At 38.2% G+C, this 24,033-nt stretch overlaps 3 protein-coding genes across 6 annotated transcripts; 2 read left to right on the top strand and 1 right to left on the bottom strand.

The window, feature by feature from the left end:
• The first annotated feature begins 177 nt into the window (after nt 1–177).
• On the top strand, nt 178–7,411 carry pias2 (protein inhibitor of activated STAT, 2). Its single transcript, XM_056745066.1, has 14 exons — nt 178–561; nt 1,761–2,214; nt 2,688–2,775; nt 2,862–2,912; nt 2,989–3,079; nt 3,268–3,402; nt 3,512–3,617; nt 3,826–3,899; nt 4,020–4,180; nt 4,622–4,755; nt 6,058–6,220; nt 6,344–6,483; nt 6,580–6,617; nt 6,756–7,411. Exons 2-14 carry the CDS (start codon nt 1,764–1,766, stop codon nt 6,933–6,935), a joined length of 1,812 nt encoding a protein of 603 aa, XP_056601044.1. The 5' UTR covers nt 178–561; nt 1,761–1,763; the 3' UTR covers nt 6,936–7,411.
• Nucleotides 7,412–8,040: 629 nt separating this feature from the next.
• On the bottom strand, nt 8,041–16,923 carry eef2l2 (eukaryotic translation elongation factor 2, like 2). The gene is made up of 15 exons (XM_056745061.1): nt 16,793–16,923; nt 15,633–15,847; nt 15,282–15,463; nt 14,894–15,105; nt 14,029–14,216; nt 13,236–13,341; nt 13,038–13,151; nt 12,736–12,874; nt 12,460–12,655; nt 12,114–12,372; nt 11,933–12,040; nt 11,511–11,864; nt 11,219–11,401; nt 9,316–9,448; nt 8,041–8,590 (listed from the first exon to the last, which is right to left on the bottom strand). Exons 1-15 carry the CDS (start codon nt 16,793–16,795, stop codon nt 8,397–8,399), a joined length of 2,586 nt encoding a protein of 861 aa, XP_056601039.1. The 5' UTR covers nt 16,796–16,923; the 3' UTR covers nt 8,041–8,396.
• On the top strand, nt 16,111–23,762 carry fancg (FA complementation group G). Of its 4 annotated transcripts, none has more exons than XM_056745063.1 (15): nt 16,111–16,867; nt 17,487–17,533; nt 17,630–17,714; nt 17,817–17,942; nt 18,022–18,212; nt 18,314–18,455; nt 18,697–18,827; nt 19,081–19,227; nt 19,701–19,855; nt 20,000–20,066; nt 20,162–20,493; nt 21,175–21,215; nt 21,369–21,536; nt 21,679–21,793; nt 23,348–23,762. In XM_056745063.1, the coding sequence occupies exons 1-15, from the start codon at nt 16,804–16,806 to the stop codon at nt 23,454–23,456; spliced, it is 1,920 nt and encodes a 639-aa protein (XP_056601041.1). In that variant the 5' UTR covers nt 16,111–16,803; the 3' UTR covers nt 23,457–23,762. The 4 variants fall into 4 exon arrangements, with proteins under 4 accessions (XP_056601041.1, XP_056601040.1, XP_056601043.1 ...); XM_056745062.1 differs by having other exon boundaries at nt 21,357–21,536; XM_056745065.1 differs by lacking the exon at nt 16,111–16,867 and having other exon boundaries at nt 16,976–17,533.
• Nucleotides 23,763–24,033: the final 271 nt, after the last annotated feature.

Here is a 24,033-nt window from a genome sequence, read left to right as displayed (position 1 = left end):
CAAAGCGTGTGTACAAGTACAACTATATGCATTTGATAAGGCAAGATATTTATGAATAAAAAATCATGTAAACCGCTATATAATGCTAAATTAAAAATATGTTTTGTATTACGTTACGACCCCTTTAACCCGCTTCGTGTCACGTGAGCCGACATCTCCGGACTTGGCAGCATGAGCGCAGCCAGAAAATGGCGGATATTGAGGAGTTACGGGTAGGGGGAAGTGTGATGATAGCTGGCTACTTCTTTGCGTCTTTAACATCCTGAATTTATTTTACAGTAACATTACCAGTTTTGTTATGGTACATTTTCGACCGATTCGGTGCCCCTTGTTTAGTTTAATAATGATTAAAGATGAAATGTCCCATCACTCTTTTAGACTGATAGTTGTTAGCCTGCTAGCTACCAACAAACGTTAGCTCCTCTTTTAGCTCTGAAGCAGCAACACAAATATTGAAGATTGGCTTCGACATGTCACCGAGACTGCTCTTATATTCCTCTTTCAATGCATGAAAATGCTTTATTGTAATACCTAACTGAGCTTGACAACTGCTCGCAGCAGGTAAAAAGTTTTTTTACGTTACAATTTCTTCACTGCTCGATTTGTTGTGGCTGGTCTTTTGTTAGCTAATTTAGCATCCTACTAGACCGCACTGTAAAGGAGTTTGTACCCACATATATAATTTTGTTTATACCGTTTACCTGCGATGTATACTCGTTTTTCAGACGTGTAAGTTATGTATTAATGCTAATGTAGCCCTTGACGTTTTACATAAATTCACGATTTACACATTAAAGAGTGGCACGTTAGGAATGTTGTTTACAATCCAGCAAAGACCAAATTGATTATTGACCCTCTTCTCACTACATTTCTCTCTAGATGACGAGGATGTTAATACATAAACCGTCTTTCTACAATGCAAAATAATGCATAACACTGCTGAAAATAATTCAGTGTGTTTTGTGTCCTGTTATACATGCATATACACGAGTGAGTTATGCTGTGTTTTAAAGGTTTTAGTGCTTGTATAGAAACACCACTCTTTTTTTGAATCCAACTTTTAAAAATATTTCAGCAAACATCTGTTTTGTCCTTCGTGATGGTCTTAATGCTCATATCTAATGGGTCTTGGAATTATTCTCAACATTTTAGATGCTTTTCGGTCACGTGATTTGTTAAGGATTTGTAAAGAAAAAAGGATTAACACCTTAGAACAATCAATCATGGACCATATTATGAAGGGTCAGTTGTGATGTTCCTATTTCTCTTGTTTTACTGTCTGACATGGGATTTTGGGTGGCTTGTTTTTCTACAGGTTTTCATCATACTGATGTCAGTATTTGGTACTGGCAAGTACACATGTGAAGTCTATAAGTTTTAAAGCATTTTTTGGTTTTAGTCAGCTAAATGGTTTGGTTTTAGTCGGCTTTGCATTTACTTTAGAATTCATACTTGTATTCAATGTGTCTCATGTACAGCTGCTTTGTAACAATGAACATTGTAAAAAGCGCTATATAAATAAAGTTGAGTTGAGTTAAATGAATTGTCACATCCGTAAGGCTATATTCCTCATAAATAAAAAAGTTTTGTTAAAGATCCATCCCTTGGCATTTTGTCGGTTAATTTTGCTTCTAGGTTGCTCATTTTATTCACAGAAATCCTGCAAAATTTTTGTCTCTTAAACACATGCATCCTTTTTTGTCACGTGTATAATGCATAAATCTTTCCCTCTTTTAAAATAGAAAACTCTTGTTTTGCAGAATATGGTATCAAGTTTCCGTGTGTCAGAGCTCCAGGAACTGTTAGGTTTTGCTGAAAGGAATAAGAGCGCTCGCAAGCATGAACTTTTGCTGAGGGCTTTGCATTTACTGAGGAGTGGTTGTAGTCCTGCCGTGCAGATCAAAATAAAGGAACTTTATCGTCGGAGATACCCCAGGACATTTGATGGTCTTGCAGACTTGGCAGCTCTTAATTCGAGCATAAAATCCTATTTTCAAGCAGACGACGGCGCCACGGTTGTAGGCTCTGATCTTACTTCTCACACAGCCCATTCGGACCGGGTGAGCTGTGATTCATCCCTCTTTCATGAATCAAAGCCCATGATGAATATGCAGCAGCCCACGTCACTTATGGCACCTGTCCATCCAGACGTACAGATGAAGTCCCTTCCGTTTTATGATGTACTGGATGTCTTGATTAAACCTTCAAGTTTAGGTAATTTTATAACAAATTCTTAATTTTTCCACTGTTACATGGTGTGCATTATGAATGTTAAAGAGACTGTCCTGTGATAACTAACTCACTCTTAAGTTGTTCTAAAACTGTTTTTGTTTCTTTGTTTTGCTGAACACAGAAGATATTTTGAAGAATGTGGAAAACCAAACAGTTCTCGGGCACTACCATAGTAGTTTTTCCCCTACTATGGTAGTCAATGGAGGCCAAAAACCGTTTGGTTACTAAGATTCTTCCAAATGTCTTTCTCTGTGTTCAGCAGAACAACAAACTGTATTCACATTTGGAACAACTTGAGGGTGAATAAATTATGACAGAATTTGTGGGTGAACCATCCCTTTAAATGGTTTTATATTGAGCCATGAATTTAGCTTATTTCTAAGAAGAAGGTTTTCTAAAGGGAGTTTGGTTATGAGTAGGGTGGAGTAGTCATGTAGTTGTTTTATGTTTTAAAGGGGCCTGTGCTACTCAAAGGTTTTATCAGGAGAAATACTTTATATTTGCTCTGACTCCACAGCAAGTGAGAGAAGTTTGCATTTCTCGGTAAGAAGTTGATTTTGATAAAAAATTATAATATTAATCTATTCCTTGTAAACCTTGGTTGAATTTGATCTTATTGTTTTACATAGGGACTTTCTCCCAGGTGGCAGAAGAGACTACATGGTTCAAATCCAACTACGGTAAGATCCAAAAGAATGTTCTGTATTCTTTTTGCGGGTCTCAAAATTGCTTTAAATTGCTTCTTTTATATGCTAGGTTTTGCCTGTCAGAGACCAGCTGTCCACAAGAGGACAACTTCCCGAACAGCCTGTGCATCAAAGTCAATGGAAAATTGTTTCCTCTGCCTGTACGTACTCCTGTTGTAACTAAACTTCAGTAAGCCTGTTTCATGTTTTTCCAACCTAAAATAGCATGACAATGAATGCACACACATAACAGTTACAGGATAAACATGTTATAGTTAAACATTGGACATTTAATAATGCTGTTGTTACTGCGTTCAAATATAATTGATATGATATGGTTTTCACACAGGGCTTTGCACCTCCCCCTAAAAATGGTGTGGAGCAAAAAAGACCAGGCAGACCCCTAAACATCACATCGCTGGTCAGGTTATCATCCGCTGTACCCAATCAAATATCCGTCACGTGGGCACCTGATATAGGAAAGGTTTGTGCAGTGCAGGTTGTACCTCTTTTTCAAGCATTGAAGTTTCACACCTACCAATGTCAGTTTTATCCGTCGAATGTCTTTTTTTTAAGTCTTTTGTTTTCTGTAGACGTACTCTATGTCGGTTTACTTGGTGCGACAGCTGACCTCGCCACTGTTACTGCAGCGATTGAAAATGAAGGGCATCAGGAACCCTGACCACTCTAGAGCTTTAAGTAAAGCAATTTTTTATTTTTCAGTAGAGAGAAATGGCCTTGTCTTTTTTGCTAATATGAACATTGTCAGAAAGTAAACATTTCTGTAATTTTTTTGTATAATCATTGTGCATGCCATGAATTCTAGAACATGTTCCTTCGTCACATTTGTAAGATAAAAAAATCGTCTGAATGGATTTATTAAATCCACACTCACTTTCTATAACAGTTAAAGAAAAGCTTACTGCGGACCCTGACAGTGAAGTTGCTACAACCAGTTTACGAGTCTCACTTATGTGCCCAGTAAGTCATCACTTATATCTGACTTTAAAGATGTTTTTTATTTAGTATAGTAGTTTAATAATGTTTGTTTGTGTTAAGTGTGTTGTTTTGCATAACTTAATAGTCTCCTCCTTTGTATAGCTTGGCAAGATGCGCCTAACAGTGCCCTGTCGAGCTGTCACCTGTTCGCACCTGCAGTGCTTTGACGCTGCTCTATACTTGCAAATGAATGAGAAGAAGCCCACCTGGATCTGTCCTGTCTGTGACAAGAAGGCCACATACGAGAGTTTGATTATAGATGGGTGAGTTTGTTTTCACTCTGGCCTAAGGGACTTAGTCAACTATAATAACAGTTTTTACTTAATTTTTTATTTATTTAGTTTTATAGAGTTTTATGAATATAGACTTCAGATTTATTTAAAGTGATAGTTAGTTCACCCCAAAATAAAAAAAATTACTCAACCTCATTTTCAAACCTTTCTTCCGCAGAACACATAAGGAGATATTTTGAAGAATGTTGTTAACTGGCCCGCTGTTCGTTTACCAACTTTCTCAAAATATATTTTTCTGTGTTCTGTGGAAGAAAGAAATCCTACAGGTTTGAAATGACAAGAGGGTGAGGAAATGATGACTGAACTTTCATTTTTGGGTGAACTATTCCTTTTACCCTGGCTAATTTTGAACTAGGGTTAAAGCAGCGTGAAAAGCCATTTAGAATAAACTAGGCACTTTCTACTCTTTAGGCTCTTTATGGAAATACTCAACGACTGCACAGATGTTGATGAAATCAAGTTTCAAGAGGATGGAACTTGGTGTCCTATGAGACCAAAGAAGGAGGCATTGAATGTGTCATCTCCATGTATCCCAAAAATCGATTGTAAGTTTGATACAGTACTGAAAATGAGGACTCATTTAAACTAGGGATGGGCATTTAAAACAAAAATACAATATTCGAAGATCGATGAGAACCATTCGAAAATTAGTAGAATTTCGCACCTACACAGAAACGGAGAGAGAGAGAGACCATTTACGCTTTAAATCTGTGATGACACACTGCTTTATGTATTATGGAATGTCAATCTTACATCAAGCTATACATTAAGATAACGTGCTGAAACATTAATATATTAACAACCGAATGACGGCACTTATTAACAGTACGTCATCAGCATCAACCGCTCATAATGCTAGGACATTTCCTTGTAAAATATTAGCATGTACATTTATACCAGCTAAAAAACTTTGTGATTCATCAAGGAAAATAAATTTAAGCCATAAAGATTTTAGATCAGACTTTAAACACGGTTAAACATGTCTACCGAATGACGGCATTTATTAACAGTCCGGAACGATTTCACAAATAAACAGCTCAAAAGGCTTCCATTTCTATTGTCATGAAAAAGTTTTTCCAATCTGGCAGTGATCGTTTTTCTAGACGGAACAGTCAACTCGGGCTGTACAAACTCCATAAGCTTTATAAAACCCTCTCTTTCGAAAAAGCCGATCGGAAGCATATCCTTAGCGATCATCTTAGTAATTAGAGCTGTTATTTGCTCTGGCATCCAAATTGGTTGGTCTGGCCATAAAACTAGCAACTAATTGTTGACCTTTGAATGTACCTGCTGGGTGCTTCACCCTCGAATGATTGTGCATCGTAGTTGTTGTTAAGCCAGCTTTGCATTGCAGAGTTTGCACTGCACTTTATTCTCATTAATTTTATTAAAGGACCCCCACACAGAACTCATTTTTAGCATCGTCTGAATTTACCGTATCCGTTATTCCACGAGGGTCTACAGTGTGCGTAAGTTTGTTAACAAATCTTGTGAGAAAATGTTTTCCTCTACTGTCTCTTGACTGACAGCCTTAAGGTTTTATGTGCGTCGTTATTGGCAGCGCCACCCTTTGGTTACATGAACGTGTTACGTGTGAAAACGCGCCGATTTTTTTAAGATCGCACACACTATTCGAAATTCTTTAATTAAATAAACTTATCGAATATTCAAAATTCATGACTCATCCCTAATTTAAACAAAATTCATATTTTGTTCTTGCAGCTAATGACAGAATGTTGGGAATCTGTCAGGATATTTATTTTCTGTTAAATGACTGTTAAATTAATCTCGTGTATTTCATTGTAAGTTGAATCTCTTACAATTATTTTATGATTCATGACTCTCAGGCGCTGTCTCAGTGCGACAGAGTGCAATGGTGCCGAGCAGTACAAAAAAAGCAGACATTATCGACCTGACACTAGAGAGCTCGTCTGATGATGACGAGAGTGATCCTCCTTTAAAAAAGCGTTGTGTCTATATGTCCAAAGCTGAGGAGATGCACAACACAGGGTTTGTGGACATTTGTTTAATTCAAAAACATTGTCTTGACAAATGTTTATTTGCAGTTCCACCTTCAATATGTCATAAGTGCCATTAGTTACGATGTGTTATTTTAATACTTATCTTTTTTAGGGTTTTGACTTATCAGCCATCAACTGTTCGTGTGCCAAATGTCCAGAAACTGGACACCTCATACCTGACCTCCTCAATAGCAGATTACTCGGTTCCATTCCACCATTCAACCTTATCCACTATTCCCACAGATATGCAAAGTATGTGTCTATCTTATCTTCCATCTAGTAAGATATGCTCTTGGTCATGCTCAAGATTCTACATTAACGTGTTTTCTCATATTTGCCTCCCAAAAGGTCTTGATTTATTTTCTCTGATTCAAGGGGACCCCCAGGTATGCATGAGATATTGTTGCATTGAATGTTTAGTTTCCATTGTGTCGTCAGTACATATTCTCCATTATTTTATTGGCTACATACAGGTCTTACGGTTAAGCAACATGACCATTAGTTTGTCTGTTTTTTTTCGGCAGCATTACCGGCCTCCCATATTTTTAGACAGCCTTTCCAGCAGCCTTCAGGGTGCCAGCACCAGCCTGGTTTCCTCTTCACCTCAGTATGAGACGGCGACTCATAGCAGCAGCTCTAGTCACGAGATGGGGGTCATCACCGGAGGATCTTCAGGCCTTTCAGACATTATATCCTTAGACTGAATCTTTGGGGTTCATTTTTATTGACCAGAATTAACCCAATCACCAAACAAACCACCCTTTGAATCAAGTAAACTGAGCTGCATTTTTATATTGGACTCAGAATTGCTTAGACAAGGACCTAGAAAAGGACTGCAGTGAAAATCTCTGAGGAATATGACTGGATCAGCAGTGATGCTTTTTTTAATTCAGCCCTGACACAAGCCGTTTTTCACAAGCCAAAAGCTATCTCACAATAAAGACTCACATTAATTAGCTTTGTGATTGGAGGAATAGAGCAAAGCAAACAGGGAGTAAATGAGCAGATGGAAATGTTGGGCACCCAGCGACAGCTCTGTTGTGCGTGTTGTGTCTGCAGAAACAAATGCAGATTTTCAGCGGCAGCTCATTTTATGTTGTCCTATTCTATTTCAACAGTGCAATTATTTTTTGTTAAAATTTCAAACTTCGTTTGCAGCAATAAATCCTGTTGTATAGTATATGATGTTTACTCGGTAACTTGTGTAATATGAAGGCAAATGTCAGTTTTTAAAACGGAATCACTTTATTGTGTTTTTATAAATTTGTGATATAATTATTTAAGGGCCATCAGGTTGCTGGAAGCTGTACGCCATTTTTGAATTTGTACTTTTCTGTGGAAGTGTTTCGTTTCGTTTTTGCACCATGACTTAAGTTAACATTCTAATTTTAATGATTTTTAGTCAGCTAAAAAAAGTGAAATGACCTATTCTTAGGCCGTTCATTGAACTTCTAAAATTATGCCTCAAAGTTTATAGTTTTGATATGGGATGGGATCAGCACAATATTGTTTTTGCTAGTGGCTATTCACTTAATTGAATATTTACTTAAATTGAATAAATCTCCCATATAGTCCTACTGAATGGGAGCCATACAATATACTGTGTTATTTTAAAAGCGTGTAAATGGTTCTGTTACACAGGTAGCAGTTCACCTATGTTTCATAAATTGTATGTACTATTTTGAACAAAGGTATCTCATTTCACGATGTAAAAAAGAAAATGGATATTCTGTTAATGTTGATACAGTGCTTTATTTCCTCTCCAAGTCAGGAGTTTATATAATGGATATATCACTCCATAGATGGTGGCACAGGTCATTTTTTTAATTATTTGCCAAAAGGAGGATTTTGGAGGATACTTCTTATGACATATACACCAATCCCAAGTGATTAGATCATTATTTCAAGTTCATCTGAAAATATATATTTTTAAAGGTTAATGATTACCAAGTGCTGATTATTCTTGTTTTACTGAATTGACTGTATTTTTTTATTACATTTGGAAACATTCACACAAATCTAACGTGCTTGGATTTTATTTCCTGCAGACTCTGCAGCTTTGAAAATTCACATTAAGCTCTACCCATGTTTTGTGTAATCATTATTCAAATCATCACTCTGACGTTATTTAACATTGTAAGATAAATAGCGCAATCCAGAGAAAATTAGAGTTTGTCGAGGAAGTTGTCCAATGCTGGGATGCCCTCTTTCAGACCTTTACGCTTACGGGTCTCAGTGACAACTTGGGCAGGTTTGCTGTTCACGTCGTATGGATCACCTGGCAATATCTGCCAGTGATCAAACACACACTGAGGAAATGCTTGACCACCTGTGTTAGACCTCAGGTCTGCTGTGAAACCTGTACGGGAAACAAAAAAAGCAAAATCGGACTGAATCTTTGTTTTAAATGTACAAATGTGACCCTGGACAACTAAACCGGTCTAATGTGTAGAATTTTTACATCATCTGAATAATTAAGCTTTTCATTGTTGTATGGTTTGTTAGGTTCGGATAATATTTGACCAAGATCGAACTATTTAAAACTCTGGAATCTGAGGGTGCAAAAAAATAAAATGCTGAGTAAATCGCCTATAAAATTGTCGAAATGAAATCCTTAGCATAGCATACTACTCACATAAAGTTTTGATATATATTTATGGTAGGTATATTACAAAATATCTTCATTGAACACGATCTTTACTTAAAGGGGTGCTGCAACGATGTGTCATGCATTCTGACTGCTTTACAATGTTAAACGTGCTGTCTTCTCATGGTCGACTTCTCAAAAAACGAGTATGGTGAATAATGTAGTATTTCTGTGCTCAATACACTCCCCCAGCAATCGTTCAGATTTCGGAAAGTTTTTTTCGAACATATAAAACTGTTTTGTAACAATTTTTCATAGTCCCTTATTGGACAATTCTCCCGGAAAAGCAAGTGGCAGCATGGAGAGCAGGAGAAGGAGCATGCGCAGATGTTACTTTCACTTGTGTGCAGGAGAGAGAGAGAGAATATACCCATACATTTGACCCATACAATGTTATCTCGTCATATCGGACAAAGTATTTTGAAGATTAAGCTTACCAAATGATTCATTTACAGGCAGAAATGCCTTCACAACAAATATAGGTGTTCCAGCCACTTGAGCCTCCTCAAAGACATGACCTCTTTTTCTGTTCAGCACACCGTAGATGCCACCAACAACCTGCTCTGGACACTGAAAGGGCAAAGAAAATATTTCAGTACCATCAATTAGGGGCTATAGCCACTACTTTTTCTGTTGGTATTATTATTAGGGCCCAAGCCCTGAAGGTCCAAATACGATCTTTGGACAAAACCGCATAGAATTGATGCTCGAGAATTGAGATTCACGCTGCAAACTTTTCAAAGTTGACCGAAAAATGGATCTTAGGCCGTATCTCAAACATTTGTCGATCTATCGGTACGAAACTTGGTACGCTTCATCGACATCTCGGACTGGGGGTCCTTGCCAAAATGGGAAACAGAGATTTGAATTTTTTTATTTTTGCTTGTAACATGAATTGTTTGTCAGAAAACAGAGATCTCCAGATTCCTCGTGTCATGCCAGATTAACGATTATGATTCTGTCACGATTGGATGATCGGCCTGTACGCCATTTAGAAATGTGTCATTAATCGTGATATATTTTGAACTGTATGATATATCGGCACCAAATTTGACACCGAATTACAGTCCATCACATTACCTTGAAGTTAAGACAGCGACACCTAGCATTCATGAGATATGACGCTTTTTATATAATTTCTTATAACTCTTGAAGGCTTTGTCTGAAATTTGATTTCTTTTTATCATTATTTCTCTTGGTCCGTGCCGATCCATTGATGCATAATTTGTCATTTTCTAACCCTAATTTATTGTCAAAAAACTGTTTATATTCGCTGCTCATATTACAAAAGTGGTCTTTTTTTTAAGCTCAGCTCGTATGATCTTTAAACTGATCCGTAAGGGAAAGGCCAAACAGATTTTTTCAAGAAAAACCTCTGCAAAGTTGACTGTGCCTGTGTCTTTCTCGTATTGCACTATTCTGACTGGATGTAACGTGTTTTGGGTTACTATGCAATATTATCTTGTTGAGTTCCTTCCCACAATACAATTTATTTCTGTTAATTTTGCACTACGCTCTCGATTCAGCCCCTTTGGGGATTGACACATGTCAATGATCGAAGCTATCAAAGCTCTCCATGGGATGCTGGGTCAAGCACATCAACTGAGTGGCACACCTGATAAACAGCAACTTCTGGTCCAAAAGGTTGAGGGTTTGAAGCTTGTGTTGTGCCTTTCTTTACATTACAATTTAAGTGTGCTATATTGGCATGGCAAAAAGTACAATCGAATTGGCAAAGCTTTTTAAGCTGGGCTGCGTGTAAATACTACAAGTAAACAAATGAAAAAAAAGTTAATTTTAGTAATGAAATAAAATAGTATAAAATAAAGTGTGATGTTTGTAGTGCAACTTAAAGAGGTTTATGATATATGTAGCATAGCGGATGGCAGGCTGAGTGAACTACGTCAACCGAGTGGCTCATCAAATAAAGCACACGCTTCAAGACTGCAAGGTCACGGGTCTGATTCCTGAGAGGCAACGTGTGTTGCTTGTATTTATGAAGTGTACATAGTGATTACGTTCTCGACTGTTCTTTAAAAGTATCTGTTTTTCACGTACATACTGTTCTTGTGGCTGTGTGCTCTCATAGCTGCAACTTTGGTTATTGTTCCCTGGTGGAACTGGTGTGGGCTTGCTGTGGGTACACTAGGGGAAGTGTGCGCATCTTGTGGGTACACTGGCGGAAGTGTGGGCTGGGTATTGGCATACTAGGGGAAGTGTTGGCACACCAGAGGGAAGTTTGAGCAAGGTGTAGGCACACTGGGGGAAGTGTGAGCTGGGTGTGGGTTCACAGCTATATTATATTTAAATTGTGTTTCTGTTCAAAGAAGTCTGATATACCTGAATCTCGACCAGGTAAATGGGTTCCATGAGTCTTGGCTGTGCGGTGAGAACCGAAGCATACAGAACTCGACGGGCTGTGGGAATGATCTGACCGCCACCTCTGTGGATAGCATCGGCATGAAGGGTGACATCATGAATGTCAAACCGGACTGCTCGCATGTTCTCTTCACACAGTGCACCCTGGTGAGTTTACAAAAAATATCAAATCTTCAAAAACTTATAATAAAGTGGATCATAATCGAAACTGAACTATGTAGGAATGTCCTACTAATCACAATACAATACACACTTCTTTAGTTGCCCATTGGAAACCAGCCACAGCGCTGTCCTTAATCTCATTCAGGTACTGAACTCCCTTAGTGATGTCCACAAGGAGGTTGGGTCCCGTGCCATCCGGTCCGAAACACCATATCTTACGTGCCTCGGTAACCTCCCACTCATATTTTTCAGCCAGGTAGCGAGCTCTCTGTTTGATCTCCTGTCGTGAGGACACGTCACCCTTATCGATGTCCTCAGCCAAGCCGTCTGGGAAAGGTCGAGCTTTCATGTATAGACGATTGTGCTTGTTGGGGGACTTGGACAAGCAAACCTGGTCCGATTCATCACTGACTGTTTCACGATATGACACGACTGGGTCGGATTTCTGTCGAAAATTAGCTGTTAGTGGAATCACCAGCACTCATCATTGAGGTCATCAAAACCCTACTGTACCTTCAGAGGGATGCCAGCGTGATCTTCTTCTAGATCTTTTAGGCAAATTTCCAGATGCAACTCCCCGGCGCCTGCAACTATATGCTCCCCAGATTCTTCAATGATACACTAGCAAAAGGCAAGTAATGTTAAAAGCACACATTTATATTAGTTATAGGCTAACCCACCCAAGGAATATTACCTGAACCATGGGATCAGATTTAGCCAGACGTTTGAGCCCTTCCACCAGCTTTGGCAGATCAGCTGGGTTCTTGGCCTCCACAGCAACTCTCACAACAGGACTAACGCTGAACTTCATGACACGCATGTTGTGAGCATTTTCAAAGGTGGTAATGGTGCCAGTCTTAATCAGGTACTGATCGACCCCAACCAAGCCGGCAATGTTGCCGCATGGCACATCTTCAATGGGCTCAGTGTACCGACCCATCATCAGAATAGTTCTGAGGAGAACATAACAGGACTACTAATGATCATATGATCAAACCACACAATTTGATTTGCTAATAGTTTAACGGATGGCAACAAACCTTTGGATTGGTTTTAAGAACAAGTCTTCTTTCTTTCCTGGCGTGAAGTTTGGGCCCATGATGCGCACCTTCTGCCCTGTAGCAACAACACCAGAGAAGACACGACCGAAAGCATAGAATCTACCCTTGTCAGTGGTTGGCACCATCTTGGAGATATACATCACGAGAGGAGCTTTGGGATCACAGTTCTTTATACCTGAAAGTTCAGAGGAGGTTGACAAATGATGCCAACACGGCAACCTTGAAATTTGAACACTTTGCAATGTTGGGACTAACCCATAGCAGCCTCATCATCTCCAGGACCCTCGTACAGCAGTTCACAGCGGTATCTCTGGGCTGTAACGGGAGAAGGAAGATGGATGGTAATCATCTGCAGTAGAGCATCACCTGCTGGTAACCAGCGGCGCATCACAGCCTGGAAACATGGGACAACCTTGGGTCAGTCACAACAGCACTGACTTGTTTTCTCTTTGAGTTTCAGAATTATGGAAGATTATCAAAAGGCGATTATTTTTTGAGGTTTAAACTATTTTATGGCTTCTTCCATGGTAAGTGCAAGTTATTTTGAATGGTTCTACCTTAAGTAAAGGTTTTCCCTCTTTTTCTTTGTCATCAGCATCAAGTTTTACTTCCAGCTTCTCAATCAATTTCTGGGTCTCTTCTTTCTTAAAGTTCATAATGGCATCAAAAACCTGTGGATAAGATTAAACTGGAAGTATTATTTCAAATGCATTTTCTACTAATGAGGCAGTACAAGATATGATATCAACAAACACCTTAAAGATTGGATCCAGGACAAGCTGGCAGAAAGTACGTGGCAGCTTTTTGCCATCCGCATTGGTTGCTGATTTGCTGAATTTCCCACAGGCTGGATCAAAGTACCTGAAAAAGATGATTTACTGTTTCAAGTACATGTACGATTTCATGTACATAGACACGATTAATATTTGATATCACATTTGTAAATTGTATCTTCTACCATCTACAGTCGTGGCTAAAATTATAGGCACTTACATAAATTTTGAGTTTTGCAAAGTTTGCTTCCGTAGATTTGTAGATTATTTTTCCACATGTTTCTACGGTATACTGGATATCTTAAGTTAGCATATTTTAATGTTAAGGTTTAAAGGTGTCTATTGGCAAAAGCATAATATATGCACAGAGGAATCCATGACTGATAAGGATATTTTTTGTCTTTTTACTGCTTCAAGATGATCAAGATTTTTGGGCTTCTGCTTGTCCACTCACTTTTTGAGGACTGACCAGGTTCTCTATATGGGATTGTCTTTTGGGGAGTTTTTTTTTGTGCAATTATTGAAAATGCGTTGTATCACTCTGCGTAATAATCTTTAAACAGTGTGAATTAACATCACAATAGCTTAAACCTATCCAGGCTACCCAAAAAGGAAAATTCTGTCATCATTTACTCTCCCTGAGTGATGATGTCCCAGAACTGAAAATTGCTAACATTCTTCCAAATATCTTTCTCTGTGTTTATTGGAGAATGCACTGAAACTGCAAATACTTCTGGCCATGACTGTACTATATTTTAGAACGCAAGATACTTACTTATCTCCCCAAAGTTTTTTCATCATCTCCTCCACTTTCTTAGCCCGTTCTTCTGAAGGAAGATCTGCTTTTTTCTTATCTCCTTTGGCAGCAAACTTAGCCACATACATTTCAGCAAACTGCTTGAGAGTAAAAGCCCAGCCATGGAGGCCTGACCCAAATCCTACAGTCCCAACCACAGGATCCACCTAGGGTACACCCCGAAACCAGAAATAACCTTCAGTCAAAGTTTATTTTTCCTTAAACTGTGGTAAATCAAATCTCTTAATGGGGTCATATGATGCCAACGAATGTTTTTCTGTGTCTTTGGTGTGTTATAAGTTGTAAATGCACGAATTAGACACGTAAAATTGCACATTTAAAGTGTCGGAACAAAAGATGCATTCTATCTAAAAGCGAATGCTCACCCAGACCTGCCTGAAACGCCTCGTGTAACCACACCCCCACAAATCTACGTCAGTTCATGGTATGAGTTGTCTAAGACCACCCAAATGTATACACAAGAGGTGGGCATACCTGTCAGTACAATTGCTTTGAAACCTGATGTTCCAAATATGGTAAGAAGCATTACATTACAGTCACAAGCTTGTAATATTCGACCAATCACTACCCACTGGTTAACTGGCCAATCATAGCACCCCTTGCTTTTTAGAGTGATGAGCTTTGTTAAAAATCTGCGTGTTTCAGAGAGGCGGAGCAAAGAAGATATACAAACATGCACAGTATGTGGCAAATTCAGCATTCGTTAACCTTAAATCATATGTACACATTGCATTACATCTAAAACGATCAATAATATTCGTTTTAGCCGTGTCATATGACTTCTTTAAATGTACTGTAGATGTCGTCCGGAATGATCAATTACCATAATGTTTCCCATTGGTCCATGTTCTCCTTCACCGTAGGTTGAGATGATGACATTAACGTTCTCCACTATCCGCTGGAAAGTTTGGAAAAGCTCATCGGGCTTAAGCTGTAGCTCAAGGAGGGCACGGTCCATCTTATTCATCATCAAGACAGGCTTGATGCGCTCTGCAATGGCTTGACGCAAGACGGTCTCAGTCTGCACACACACACCTGTGGATAGAGCAAATCGTAAATCATTTGGTTATTTTGTGCCTTGAATAGTCATATTAGAAAAACATCTCATTCATGTCTGTAAATATATTGCATGCTTTATCTACTGAAATTTTGAATTTGACATTCTGAAATAAGACTTTTTGAGAATAATATGCATGCCAGCTTTGCCTTACCTGATACACAGTCTACCACTACAAGGGCACCATCTGTAACTCTAAGAGCAGCTGTAACCTCAGAAGAGAAGTCAACGTGTCCTGGTGAGTCGATCAGGTTTATAAGAAATCCAGGACCATCCTTGCTCTGCTTAATGAAGGCCAAATCATTTTCATCGAGCTCATAATACAGAGAAATAGCGCTGTGGGGGGATACACATAACATTTGAATGTGCACATTTGCTCATCTATTTTGCATGCTATTTAACTATTCAATAATAATAATCAATAAACATATTGTTTTCAAATTAATTTCCACTACACAAGAGTACAGTATAATGTTATTTTCACTATTAAAACAGGAATACGTACGTGGACTTTATGGTGATGCATCTCTCCTGTTCATCTTTTCTGGTGTCAGTGAATCTTGTCTCTCCTGCACGAGCAGATGCGATAATACCAGCTTTGCAGACCAAGGAATCAGTCAGAGTAGATTTACCATGGTCCACGTGTGCGATCACAGACATGTTCCTGATGTTGGACTTTTTGTCCATGATCTCCCGTATCTGGTTTACTGTGAAGTTCACCTGAGGGACAAAATCAAGTTTATCAAGTGTTGTTTGTGAAACAAATGATAGAGTTTGTGTATGGGGGAATATATGAAATGTCATGCTCGTAACAAATGGATGCCTTCAGCTCAAAGGATACTAAAAGTGACAGGGTTTAACTTCTCAATACAGTGTTAATACTTCAAATATGCCCAACAACCTCACAGCAATTAAATAATGTTTTTAATGCTTAAGATGTACCATAACTGCGTAGCTACTGTGCGCTGCAACATCTTCAGCACCAACAGCGCTGCCCAGTGACACACTTAGCCAAAAACACGCTTGTTTTGACCGATAACAAGTGCTGGGTATTTCGACCATCAAAACAAATAACACGCTTGGTCATTCTAACCATCCATCGCCCTTCAGAGTGACGGTTCAATGCGCACTAAACTTTAATAACCGCCTAGAACAGTGGGCGTTAACGCGCTATTTATAACTGCGTAATGTTATTTCAATATGCCCGTGTGTCCTGGGCCATATCCCTAAAATAACGCATCTTACCGACGGTTAGAAACACAGATCGCATTAACCGCATTCGGCTTTGCATCGCGTTCTTGTCATATAGCAAACTTACAGAATTCGTGACATTTTTATTACGACCCTCCTTCAAATCAAACAAGCTCTATATGTGCGCCAATATTTCAGTGCGCCAATATTTCAGTGCGTCACTCCATTACGTTACCTGACGAGGTTATTATAGAGACGTATTAAAATGCTCAGAGTTAAATCTATAAGTTCCATGTTGACGTAAACTCGAGAATCGTCTAGGCAGGTTGTCATTACGTCATATAATAACAACACAAGATAAAACAAATGGCTGGAAAATGCGGAGGTACAGACTCGAATGTAGGAAAACAATTTAATATAATAGTTGAGTCGTTATAATACATCCTGGCTGATTGTCATGGAGAAATGTCGTACCATTTTGGCGAATGCAGGCTCCCCTAGGACGGCCTCGTCTGCGGTCGGTGGTGCTCTCCGGTGGAAGACTTGGGGGTAAAGACTGAGAGACAATATGACGTAGAATCTTAGTTTATGCTGCTACGGATAGCACTGCGGAGTCATGTGGAAGAAGTAATATGGCCTCAGATGACCTCAATACAGTGATGTGGAGGAATTAAGATTTATTCCTAAATAAATCCACTACTGGTGACATTTATGATCTGTAGAATAAAAAATATTTTAATATTATAACTATGACAGAAAAGGAAAAACGGTTCGTCTTGTTTAGAATTAGCATAAATGACTTATTTTATTTGTATATTTCCTCAATAACAAATTCAATAAAAAATTCTAATTTGTTGAAGGAGTCGCTATTGAATAAGTTTAAATGTTTTTAATTATACATTACAAAAATCACGACATAGCTTTGCTTGTCTTGCGAAGACTATTGCGTTAATATTCATATTTCCAGTGTGTCAGACGTTATGTATTTTCATTTTTTGTAATACATCCTGAACAGCAGATGGCGCCGTATCATCAAACAATTGTTTTAACGCAGCGGAGGGAAAGTTCGAATTACACAGAGGAAGCGGTTGATTTATACATTAGAAATAATGTTTTTATTTCGGTTTCTGAAAGCTGAACTTTGACATGTCTGTCTCTCCGTGTTTAGTTGACAGATGGACAGAAGAGAACAACGCCATAATTGTCAGGTGGAAGGTAACGTTACTGTAATAAAATAAATAATAATTGTTAAATAGTTTGACGCTGTTATGTGAACGTTACTTTACGATCAAACACTCATTTCTATTTAAGCAATATGAACGAGAACTTCAACCGATGCAGGATGTTTGGAAACGATGCTATTCAGAAAGCTTTAAACTGCTTCGGAAAATTCAAGGTACTATCCTGTTACTTTTGATTTATTTTGTGTAATATTTATTATTATTAAGTTAGTGTGTTACTGTGAGAAACGCATACGATCGCTTGTGCGTGTACACAGGTATACCAGCAGCTTCAGAACGACTCAAACTTGAAATGACAGTCTCATACAACACGTTTTTATTCTCTCTGAGTCTCACCCACCCAAGTGAGATAGAGAAGAATCTCACCTGCACTTTATTAAGAGGTGATGCCCAACATCTTTCATTTGTTTTTTATTCAGTATTGTGGGTCATAATCTTGCTTTATAATCATTATTTCCCCAGTATTGGAGGCTGCTGGATCTCAGGTCCTCAGCTCTGATCCGTTTAAGTTGTGGCAGGTTGGTCTGCAGACTTTCGGCACATCGGTCTATGCACCGTATCTCCACAAGCTTCTGTTGATCCAGTGGATGTTATGGCTAATGGAGGGTCAGCTAGAGAGAATTCTTACTCTTCTGGCACAGACAAATCACAAGGTAATTATACTTCTAAGTGGCTGAATGTGACTAGAATTCAGACAATGGGATTTTGGAACGTGTTAGACTGCTGTTTGCTTATCATTCTTGTGTCCTCGTAGGGAGAGCTTTTAGCACCTGTGAATCTACAGACAGAGATCAGAAACCTTGCACTGAGCATGGAGGAGGATTCCTTGCTAATGGTTGCCAGGGCTGCAAGAGACCTCAAGGATCTTTTGCACATCTGCACTGTTATTGCTCATGGTACAGTATGTCTGAAGATATTACATAAACAACAGTTTAATAATACTTTCACTATATTGAAAAGGTCAAGTTTATATACATACCCAGAAATTCTAAACAGTACAACTTAAGTTACTTCAAAATTTACTATATAATAAAACTCTTTATTTAAAAAAGATCAAATATACTTGCACTGCACTTATATTATCTTTATGCTTAATCATTGTTCAAGACAAACAATAAGCTGCGTTTGTTGGTTTAGGGGTGGAACAGATGAACAAGGAGAAATATTCGGAGGCTCTTGAAGCTTTTCAGGAGGCTAAAGACCTGCCAAGTCCCAGAAGACTCATGGCACAGATCCACACTCTTACAGGCCAAAGTTTGTCTAAGCTGGTACAAAGCTGTTATAAGATTTTCCCCATCCATTAAAACCGTTACGATAGCAAGAAAGATTAAACTTAACAACCCTCTAGAAAAAGGACGGGTTAGTTAAAACTTTTTCTAGAGGGTTGTTTAGTGATGTAATTAGATGTAATTATAAGATTGTTTGCTACAAATGATTCATTTTCCTAGATCAAGATTTAAACTCTTTATATCTTGAGTTTTCTGGACACTCTTAACTTCTCTTTTTATTGTGTCCTTGCAGGATCAGCCCCATTGTGCTCTTCACTTTTATAGGAAGGCTTTGGAAGTAGACGTTTCTTGCCACAGTGCGCTCTATCAAAGTGCACTGGTATTCAGAAAGCTTTGTAATCCAAAAGCAGAAATAGAGGCGCTACGTCTTCTTTATTCTGTAAGTGTTTCAGTACACAAGGATGCTTCACATGGTTACTTCAAACTACAATTAATTAATTTACACATTGTATATATAGTGTTGTTTTTAAAGGGATGGTTCACCCAAAAATAAAATTTCTGTCATGAATTACTCACTCTATAGTTGTTCCAAACCTGTATAAATCTTTTTGTTTGGTTGAACACAGAAAGATATTTGGACGAATGCTTGTAACCAAACAGTTCTTGGACCCCATTGACCACCATTGACAATGACAATGGAAGTTGAAAGTGCCCCGGAACTGTTTGCTATCCTACATTCTTCAAAATATCTTCTTTTGTGTTCGACAGAAAATATGGTAGTCAATGGGGTCCAATAACTGTTTGGTAATAAGCATTCTTCCAAATATATTTCCGAAGTGTTCTTCAGAACTACGACATTTATACAGATTTACATGTATGGTTAATTAATATTTTTTCTCTCTTTGTGTACAGGCTGTACAGCAACAGTCTGATAAATGTCCATCTAGTGCTTCACTGGTCTCTCCAGATTTACTGCTGGGAGGGGAACAGATGACCTTTATTAACAGAGTCCCCTCCCCCTCTCTGATTTTGTACACTTTGGCACATGCATGTGTCCTCAATGGCTGGCAAGTACACCGACAAGGCCAATTGCAGGACTTGACAGTTGAAAACGAATAAAGCATCTGCATTTTTCACTACTCTGCCTCACTGATACAACATGATAAAAACACGTACTTATTTTCTTTTAACCTGTATTATGTCTCAATCAGTTTTTCAGATGGTGTTGAGTATTATCTGGATCTCTTGGCATCATTTCAATCGGACAGCAAAGATCTTGTAAGTTTATAGAATGTATTGCTAGTTCAAGCACCTTAAACAGTGTATCTATCTAGTCATATGAGACTGATTCTTAAACTGTCTGTGTATTGCAGGTACCTACAGGGGTTGGCACTTCTTTTCCCAGAATCCCAGTGGTCTACCTTGAAGCCGGATTTGCTTTGTTAAAAGCTCAGAAATATAGGGAGGTTCTTGTGATCTGTGAAGAGGTCATTACCAGTACTGTGGACTTCATCCCTGACAGACTGCTGCTTGATCTGCACATGGAAAATCAGCAAACAGGTGGACCAACAGCTGTGAGTCCAGATTCTAATGCTGTGTTAGAAAATGTGGACTTTGTGTCATGGGCTGGTGCAGCCCATCTTCTTCAAGCACAAACTTACTGGAAGCTGAAGGATACCAAAGAGGCAATTACAAATTTTACAAGGTACAAAATGATAAAGGTTTACCTTTGCATTCATTCATTTAGAACATTGGTTCTCAACCAGGGGGGTGCAGAGGAACTGCAGGTGGGGCGTGACGGTTCCCCGAATACCCCAACCTTTTAAACTCTATCGATTTCAGAATAAGTGCAAGTCTTGTGGCGTGTTAATAAAGTGCCATGTCATACATTTATGAACTTGGACAGCTGTTAATGATGTAAAGCGCTATTTTTGACAGGCACATGACACCACACATTCAAAATCACTGAAACAGATTAATGTCTAAAAACACTACAATTTTGTAATGGTTTCAATGCAAAAAGCTAATGGTTCACAATGGAATTTAAATGGAAACCATTAATTTCTGTGATGGTTTCTTTGTTTTTATCACCAGGGTATGTTACATTTATAATCTGATCAATCTGTCATATACATGATGCTTCTTTATATATACAGTATATATAAACTATATCTAACATATTTTACACATTATCTTATCTATCCTCAATGTACAGAATGGGGGAGGCGTTCTTTAAATGGTTTACAGGGGGGCGCGACCATGAAAAGGTTTTAGAACCACTGATTTAGCAGATGCTTTTATCCAAAGGAACCTACAAATAAGAGAGCATTTACATTTTGTCAATGATCTTACAATAACGTTTATTTTGTTTTTTCTTTCCTTTCAGAGCTATCAATCAACTTGTGAAGGTGTTTATAACGCAGAAAGGCAAGATTATTATTTTTTTTGAATATGGGGACTTCATCTTCTATGTATGATTGAATATGGAAGATGCAGAAAGCCTCTTTTTATTGGGGACGCAGTTATATTGCATGCTTGCCTCATTGTCTATTTACTCACATATTCTAGTTAAACCTACAGACTGGAAACAAAGAAATCTTGGAAACACTGAAGAAATGGTCAATAGAATGTTGACTTTAGAAGCAGCAAAAGGACAATCTCTAGCTGGTAGGGGGCTTTGCTTCCTGGAAAAAGGTCAATTGAAAGAGGCATTGAGAGATCTTCATCTCAGTCTACAGATTTTTCCAGGTATGTAAAAACAGCTGGATCTGCTTTTACTAGTTAAAAAAAAGACTTTTTATAGCCAAGTCAGAGATATTCAAAGGTACAATCATTATCACATCTGTTTTAATTGCCTTAATAAATTGCATCTGGAATCAAATTCTACTAGGTTGCAGGAACACTGAGATGTGGCTTACTGAAGTCTTATGGAGGCTTGATCGCAGAGAAGAAGCTTCAGTACACTGGAGAGAGAGCTATAATTCTACAGATACCACTAAGTCAAAGTAAGCTATCTGACAAGTCATATAGCTAGTTTACTTAAGTCCCAATATATGTTATATCGTACATATTATACATGTATATACAGTGCCTTGCAAAATAATTCATCCTCCTTCATTTTATTCACATTTTGCTGCTGCCTTTAAATTATTATTTTTCATTAATCTATTCTCCATGCAGAATGATTACAAAACAAAAGACAGCTTTGAAAATGTATTGAAAAAAAAACGAAAATATGTACATTGCATAATGTCCTTAACTGAGAAGATGATTAAAGCAGCATCTGCATTTGGCAATTTTCTGCCATTCTTCTCCTCGGATCCTCTCAAACTCTGTAAGGTTGGATGGAGATCATCAGTAGACAGACATTTTCAGGTTTATGTAGAGATGGTATGTAGAGGTTTCAAGCTCAAGCACTAGCTGGGCCACTCAAGGACATGGACAGAGTTGTCCATAAGCCACTCTTGCATTGTTTTAGGTGTGTGTTTAGGATCAATGTCATGTTGGAGAATGAACCTTCTGCCTTGTCTGAAGTTCTTAACGTACTAGGCTAGGTCATCATCATCATCTTTTTTTTTGTGCCGTTGAGCTTTTCTTCTATTCACACAAATGGCCCTGTAGCTGAAAAACACCCTCACATATGATGCTTTTCCACCACCACTTTACAGTTGAGAAGGTTTTGCGCAGGTGTTGAGTAGTGCCTGGTTTTCTCCAGACGTGATGCATGAAACTGAGATTCATCAGACCAGAGAATCTTGTTTCTGAATGTTTGAAAGATTTGTTGAAGTACGTTTTCACTTGTCTTCACTGAGCAAAGGCTTGAGTCTGACCACTCGTCCATAAAGCCCAGATTGGAGGAGCATTGCAGTGATGTTTGTCCTTGCAAGTTTCTACCATCTCCATATTAGATCATGGAGTTCAACCGGAGTGATCATCAGCTTCTTGGTCACCGCTCTAACCAAGACCCTTCCCTATGGATGGCTCAGTTTGAACAGGAGGTCAGCTCAAGTAAGAAATCTGGTGGTTCCAAACCTCTTTCTTTAGGATTATTGGAGGCTGGATGCTTCTGGGAACCTTCAATACATCTTTTTTTCAGAATTCTTCCCCAGATCTGTGTCTTGGTGCAATCCTGTCTCAGAGCTCTACTGGCAGTTCTTTTGACCTCATGTCCTGGTTTTTACTTTGACATGCATTTATAGCTGTTGCACCTTTTATTGAGAGGTATGTGCCGCTCCAAATATATTTATTCAATTAAATTTGCCACAGGTTAATACCACTCGAAGTGTAGAAACATTTCAAGTGTCCCAGAAAAGCAATGAATACTAATATTTATGCAATGTACTTATTTCAGATTTTTTATAAATTTGCAAAGTTGTCACAAACCTTTTTTTGTTTGGTAAGTACTGTGCATGGAGTGTAGATTAATGGGATATTTTTAATTTATTTAAAGTAGGATAAGTCAGCAACATAACAAAATGTGAATAAAATGAAGGGGGATGCATACTTTTGCAAGGCACTGTATATGGTATATAGATGAATGTTCTTTTGTTGTGTTTCAGAAACCTACCACTATATTTGCAAGCATGGCAAGATGATTCAGCTTTTGACTTCTGTGGCCTTAAGAAGAAAATAGAGGAGCACGTTCAAGCCGGCAATGTAATAACATAGGGAAACAAGATGATGCTTTATAAAATAGTCCTTGTTTGGGTGTTGTGATATAGTATAAAGTATCTTTTAATTTCTGTTTTATTCAGTAACTATGTACGTTGCTTTTGTTAATTGCTTTGACATTTTTTCAACCAGTGTCAGTTATATATCATTCCATTCTTGGTTTGAACTTTGGTTAAAGCATATATGTTTGTCTGAATAAATTAATGTCTGTCATAGTGTAAATCATCTATCACATTGTATATAATGAGAATAAACACCATTCATAATCTTAAATTAAATTTATACATTAAAAGGGTGTTTCAAGGAAATCCTACAACATTGTTATATGGTTTGGTGCATATGTGTCTAATGTACATACATGTACATTTAAACATAATATTAACACTTACTTTAGCATTCATCATATCAGACTAGTTTGTTTCAATTATTTCACACTATTACCTAGAAAAACGTGTCTTTTGTTGTCCATTAGCGATTGACAAAATATTGGGCAACAAGGCCTATTTGGCAAAGCTTGTCAGTAGCATAATGACACTCCAACTCAGCTGAGCAACAGTTAACCAGACTGCCTGAG

Source organism: Triplophysa dalaica, chromosome 4 (assembly GCF_015846415.1).
Source record: "Triplophysa dalaica isolate WHDGS20190420 chromosome 4, ASM1584641v1, whole genome shotgun sequence".
NCBI lineage: Eukaryota > Metazoa > Chordata > Actinopteri > Cypriniformes > Nemacheilidae > Triplophysa > Triplophysa dalaica.
This window is presented reverse-complemented; position numbering and strand designations above follow the sequence as displayed.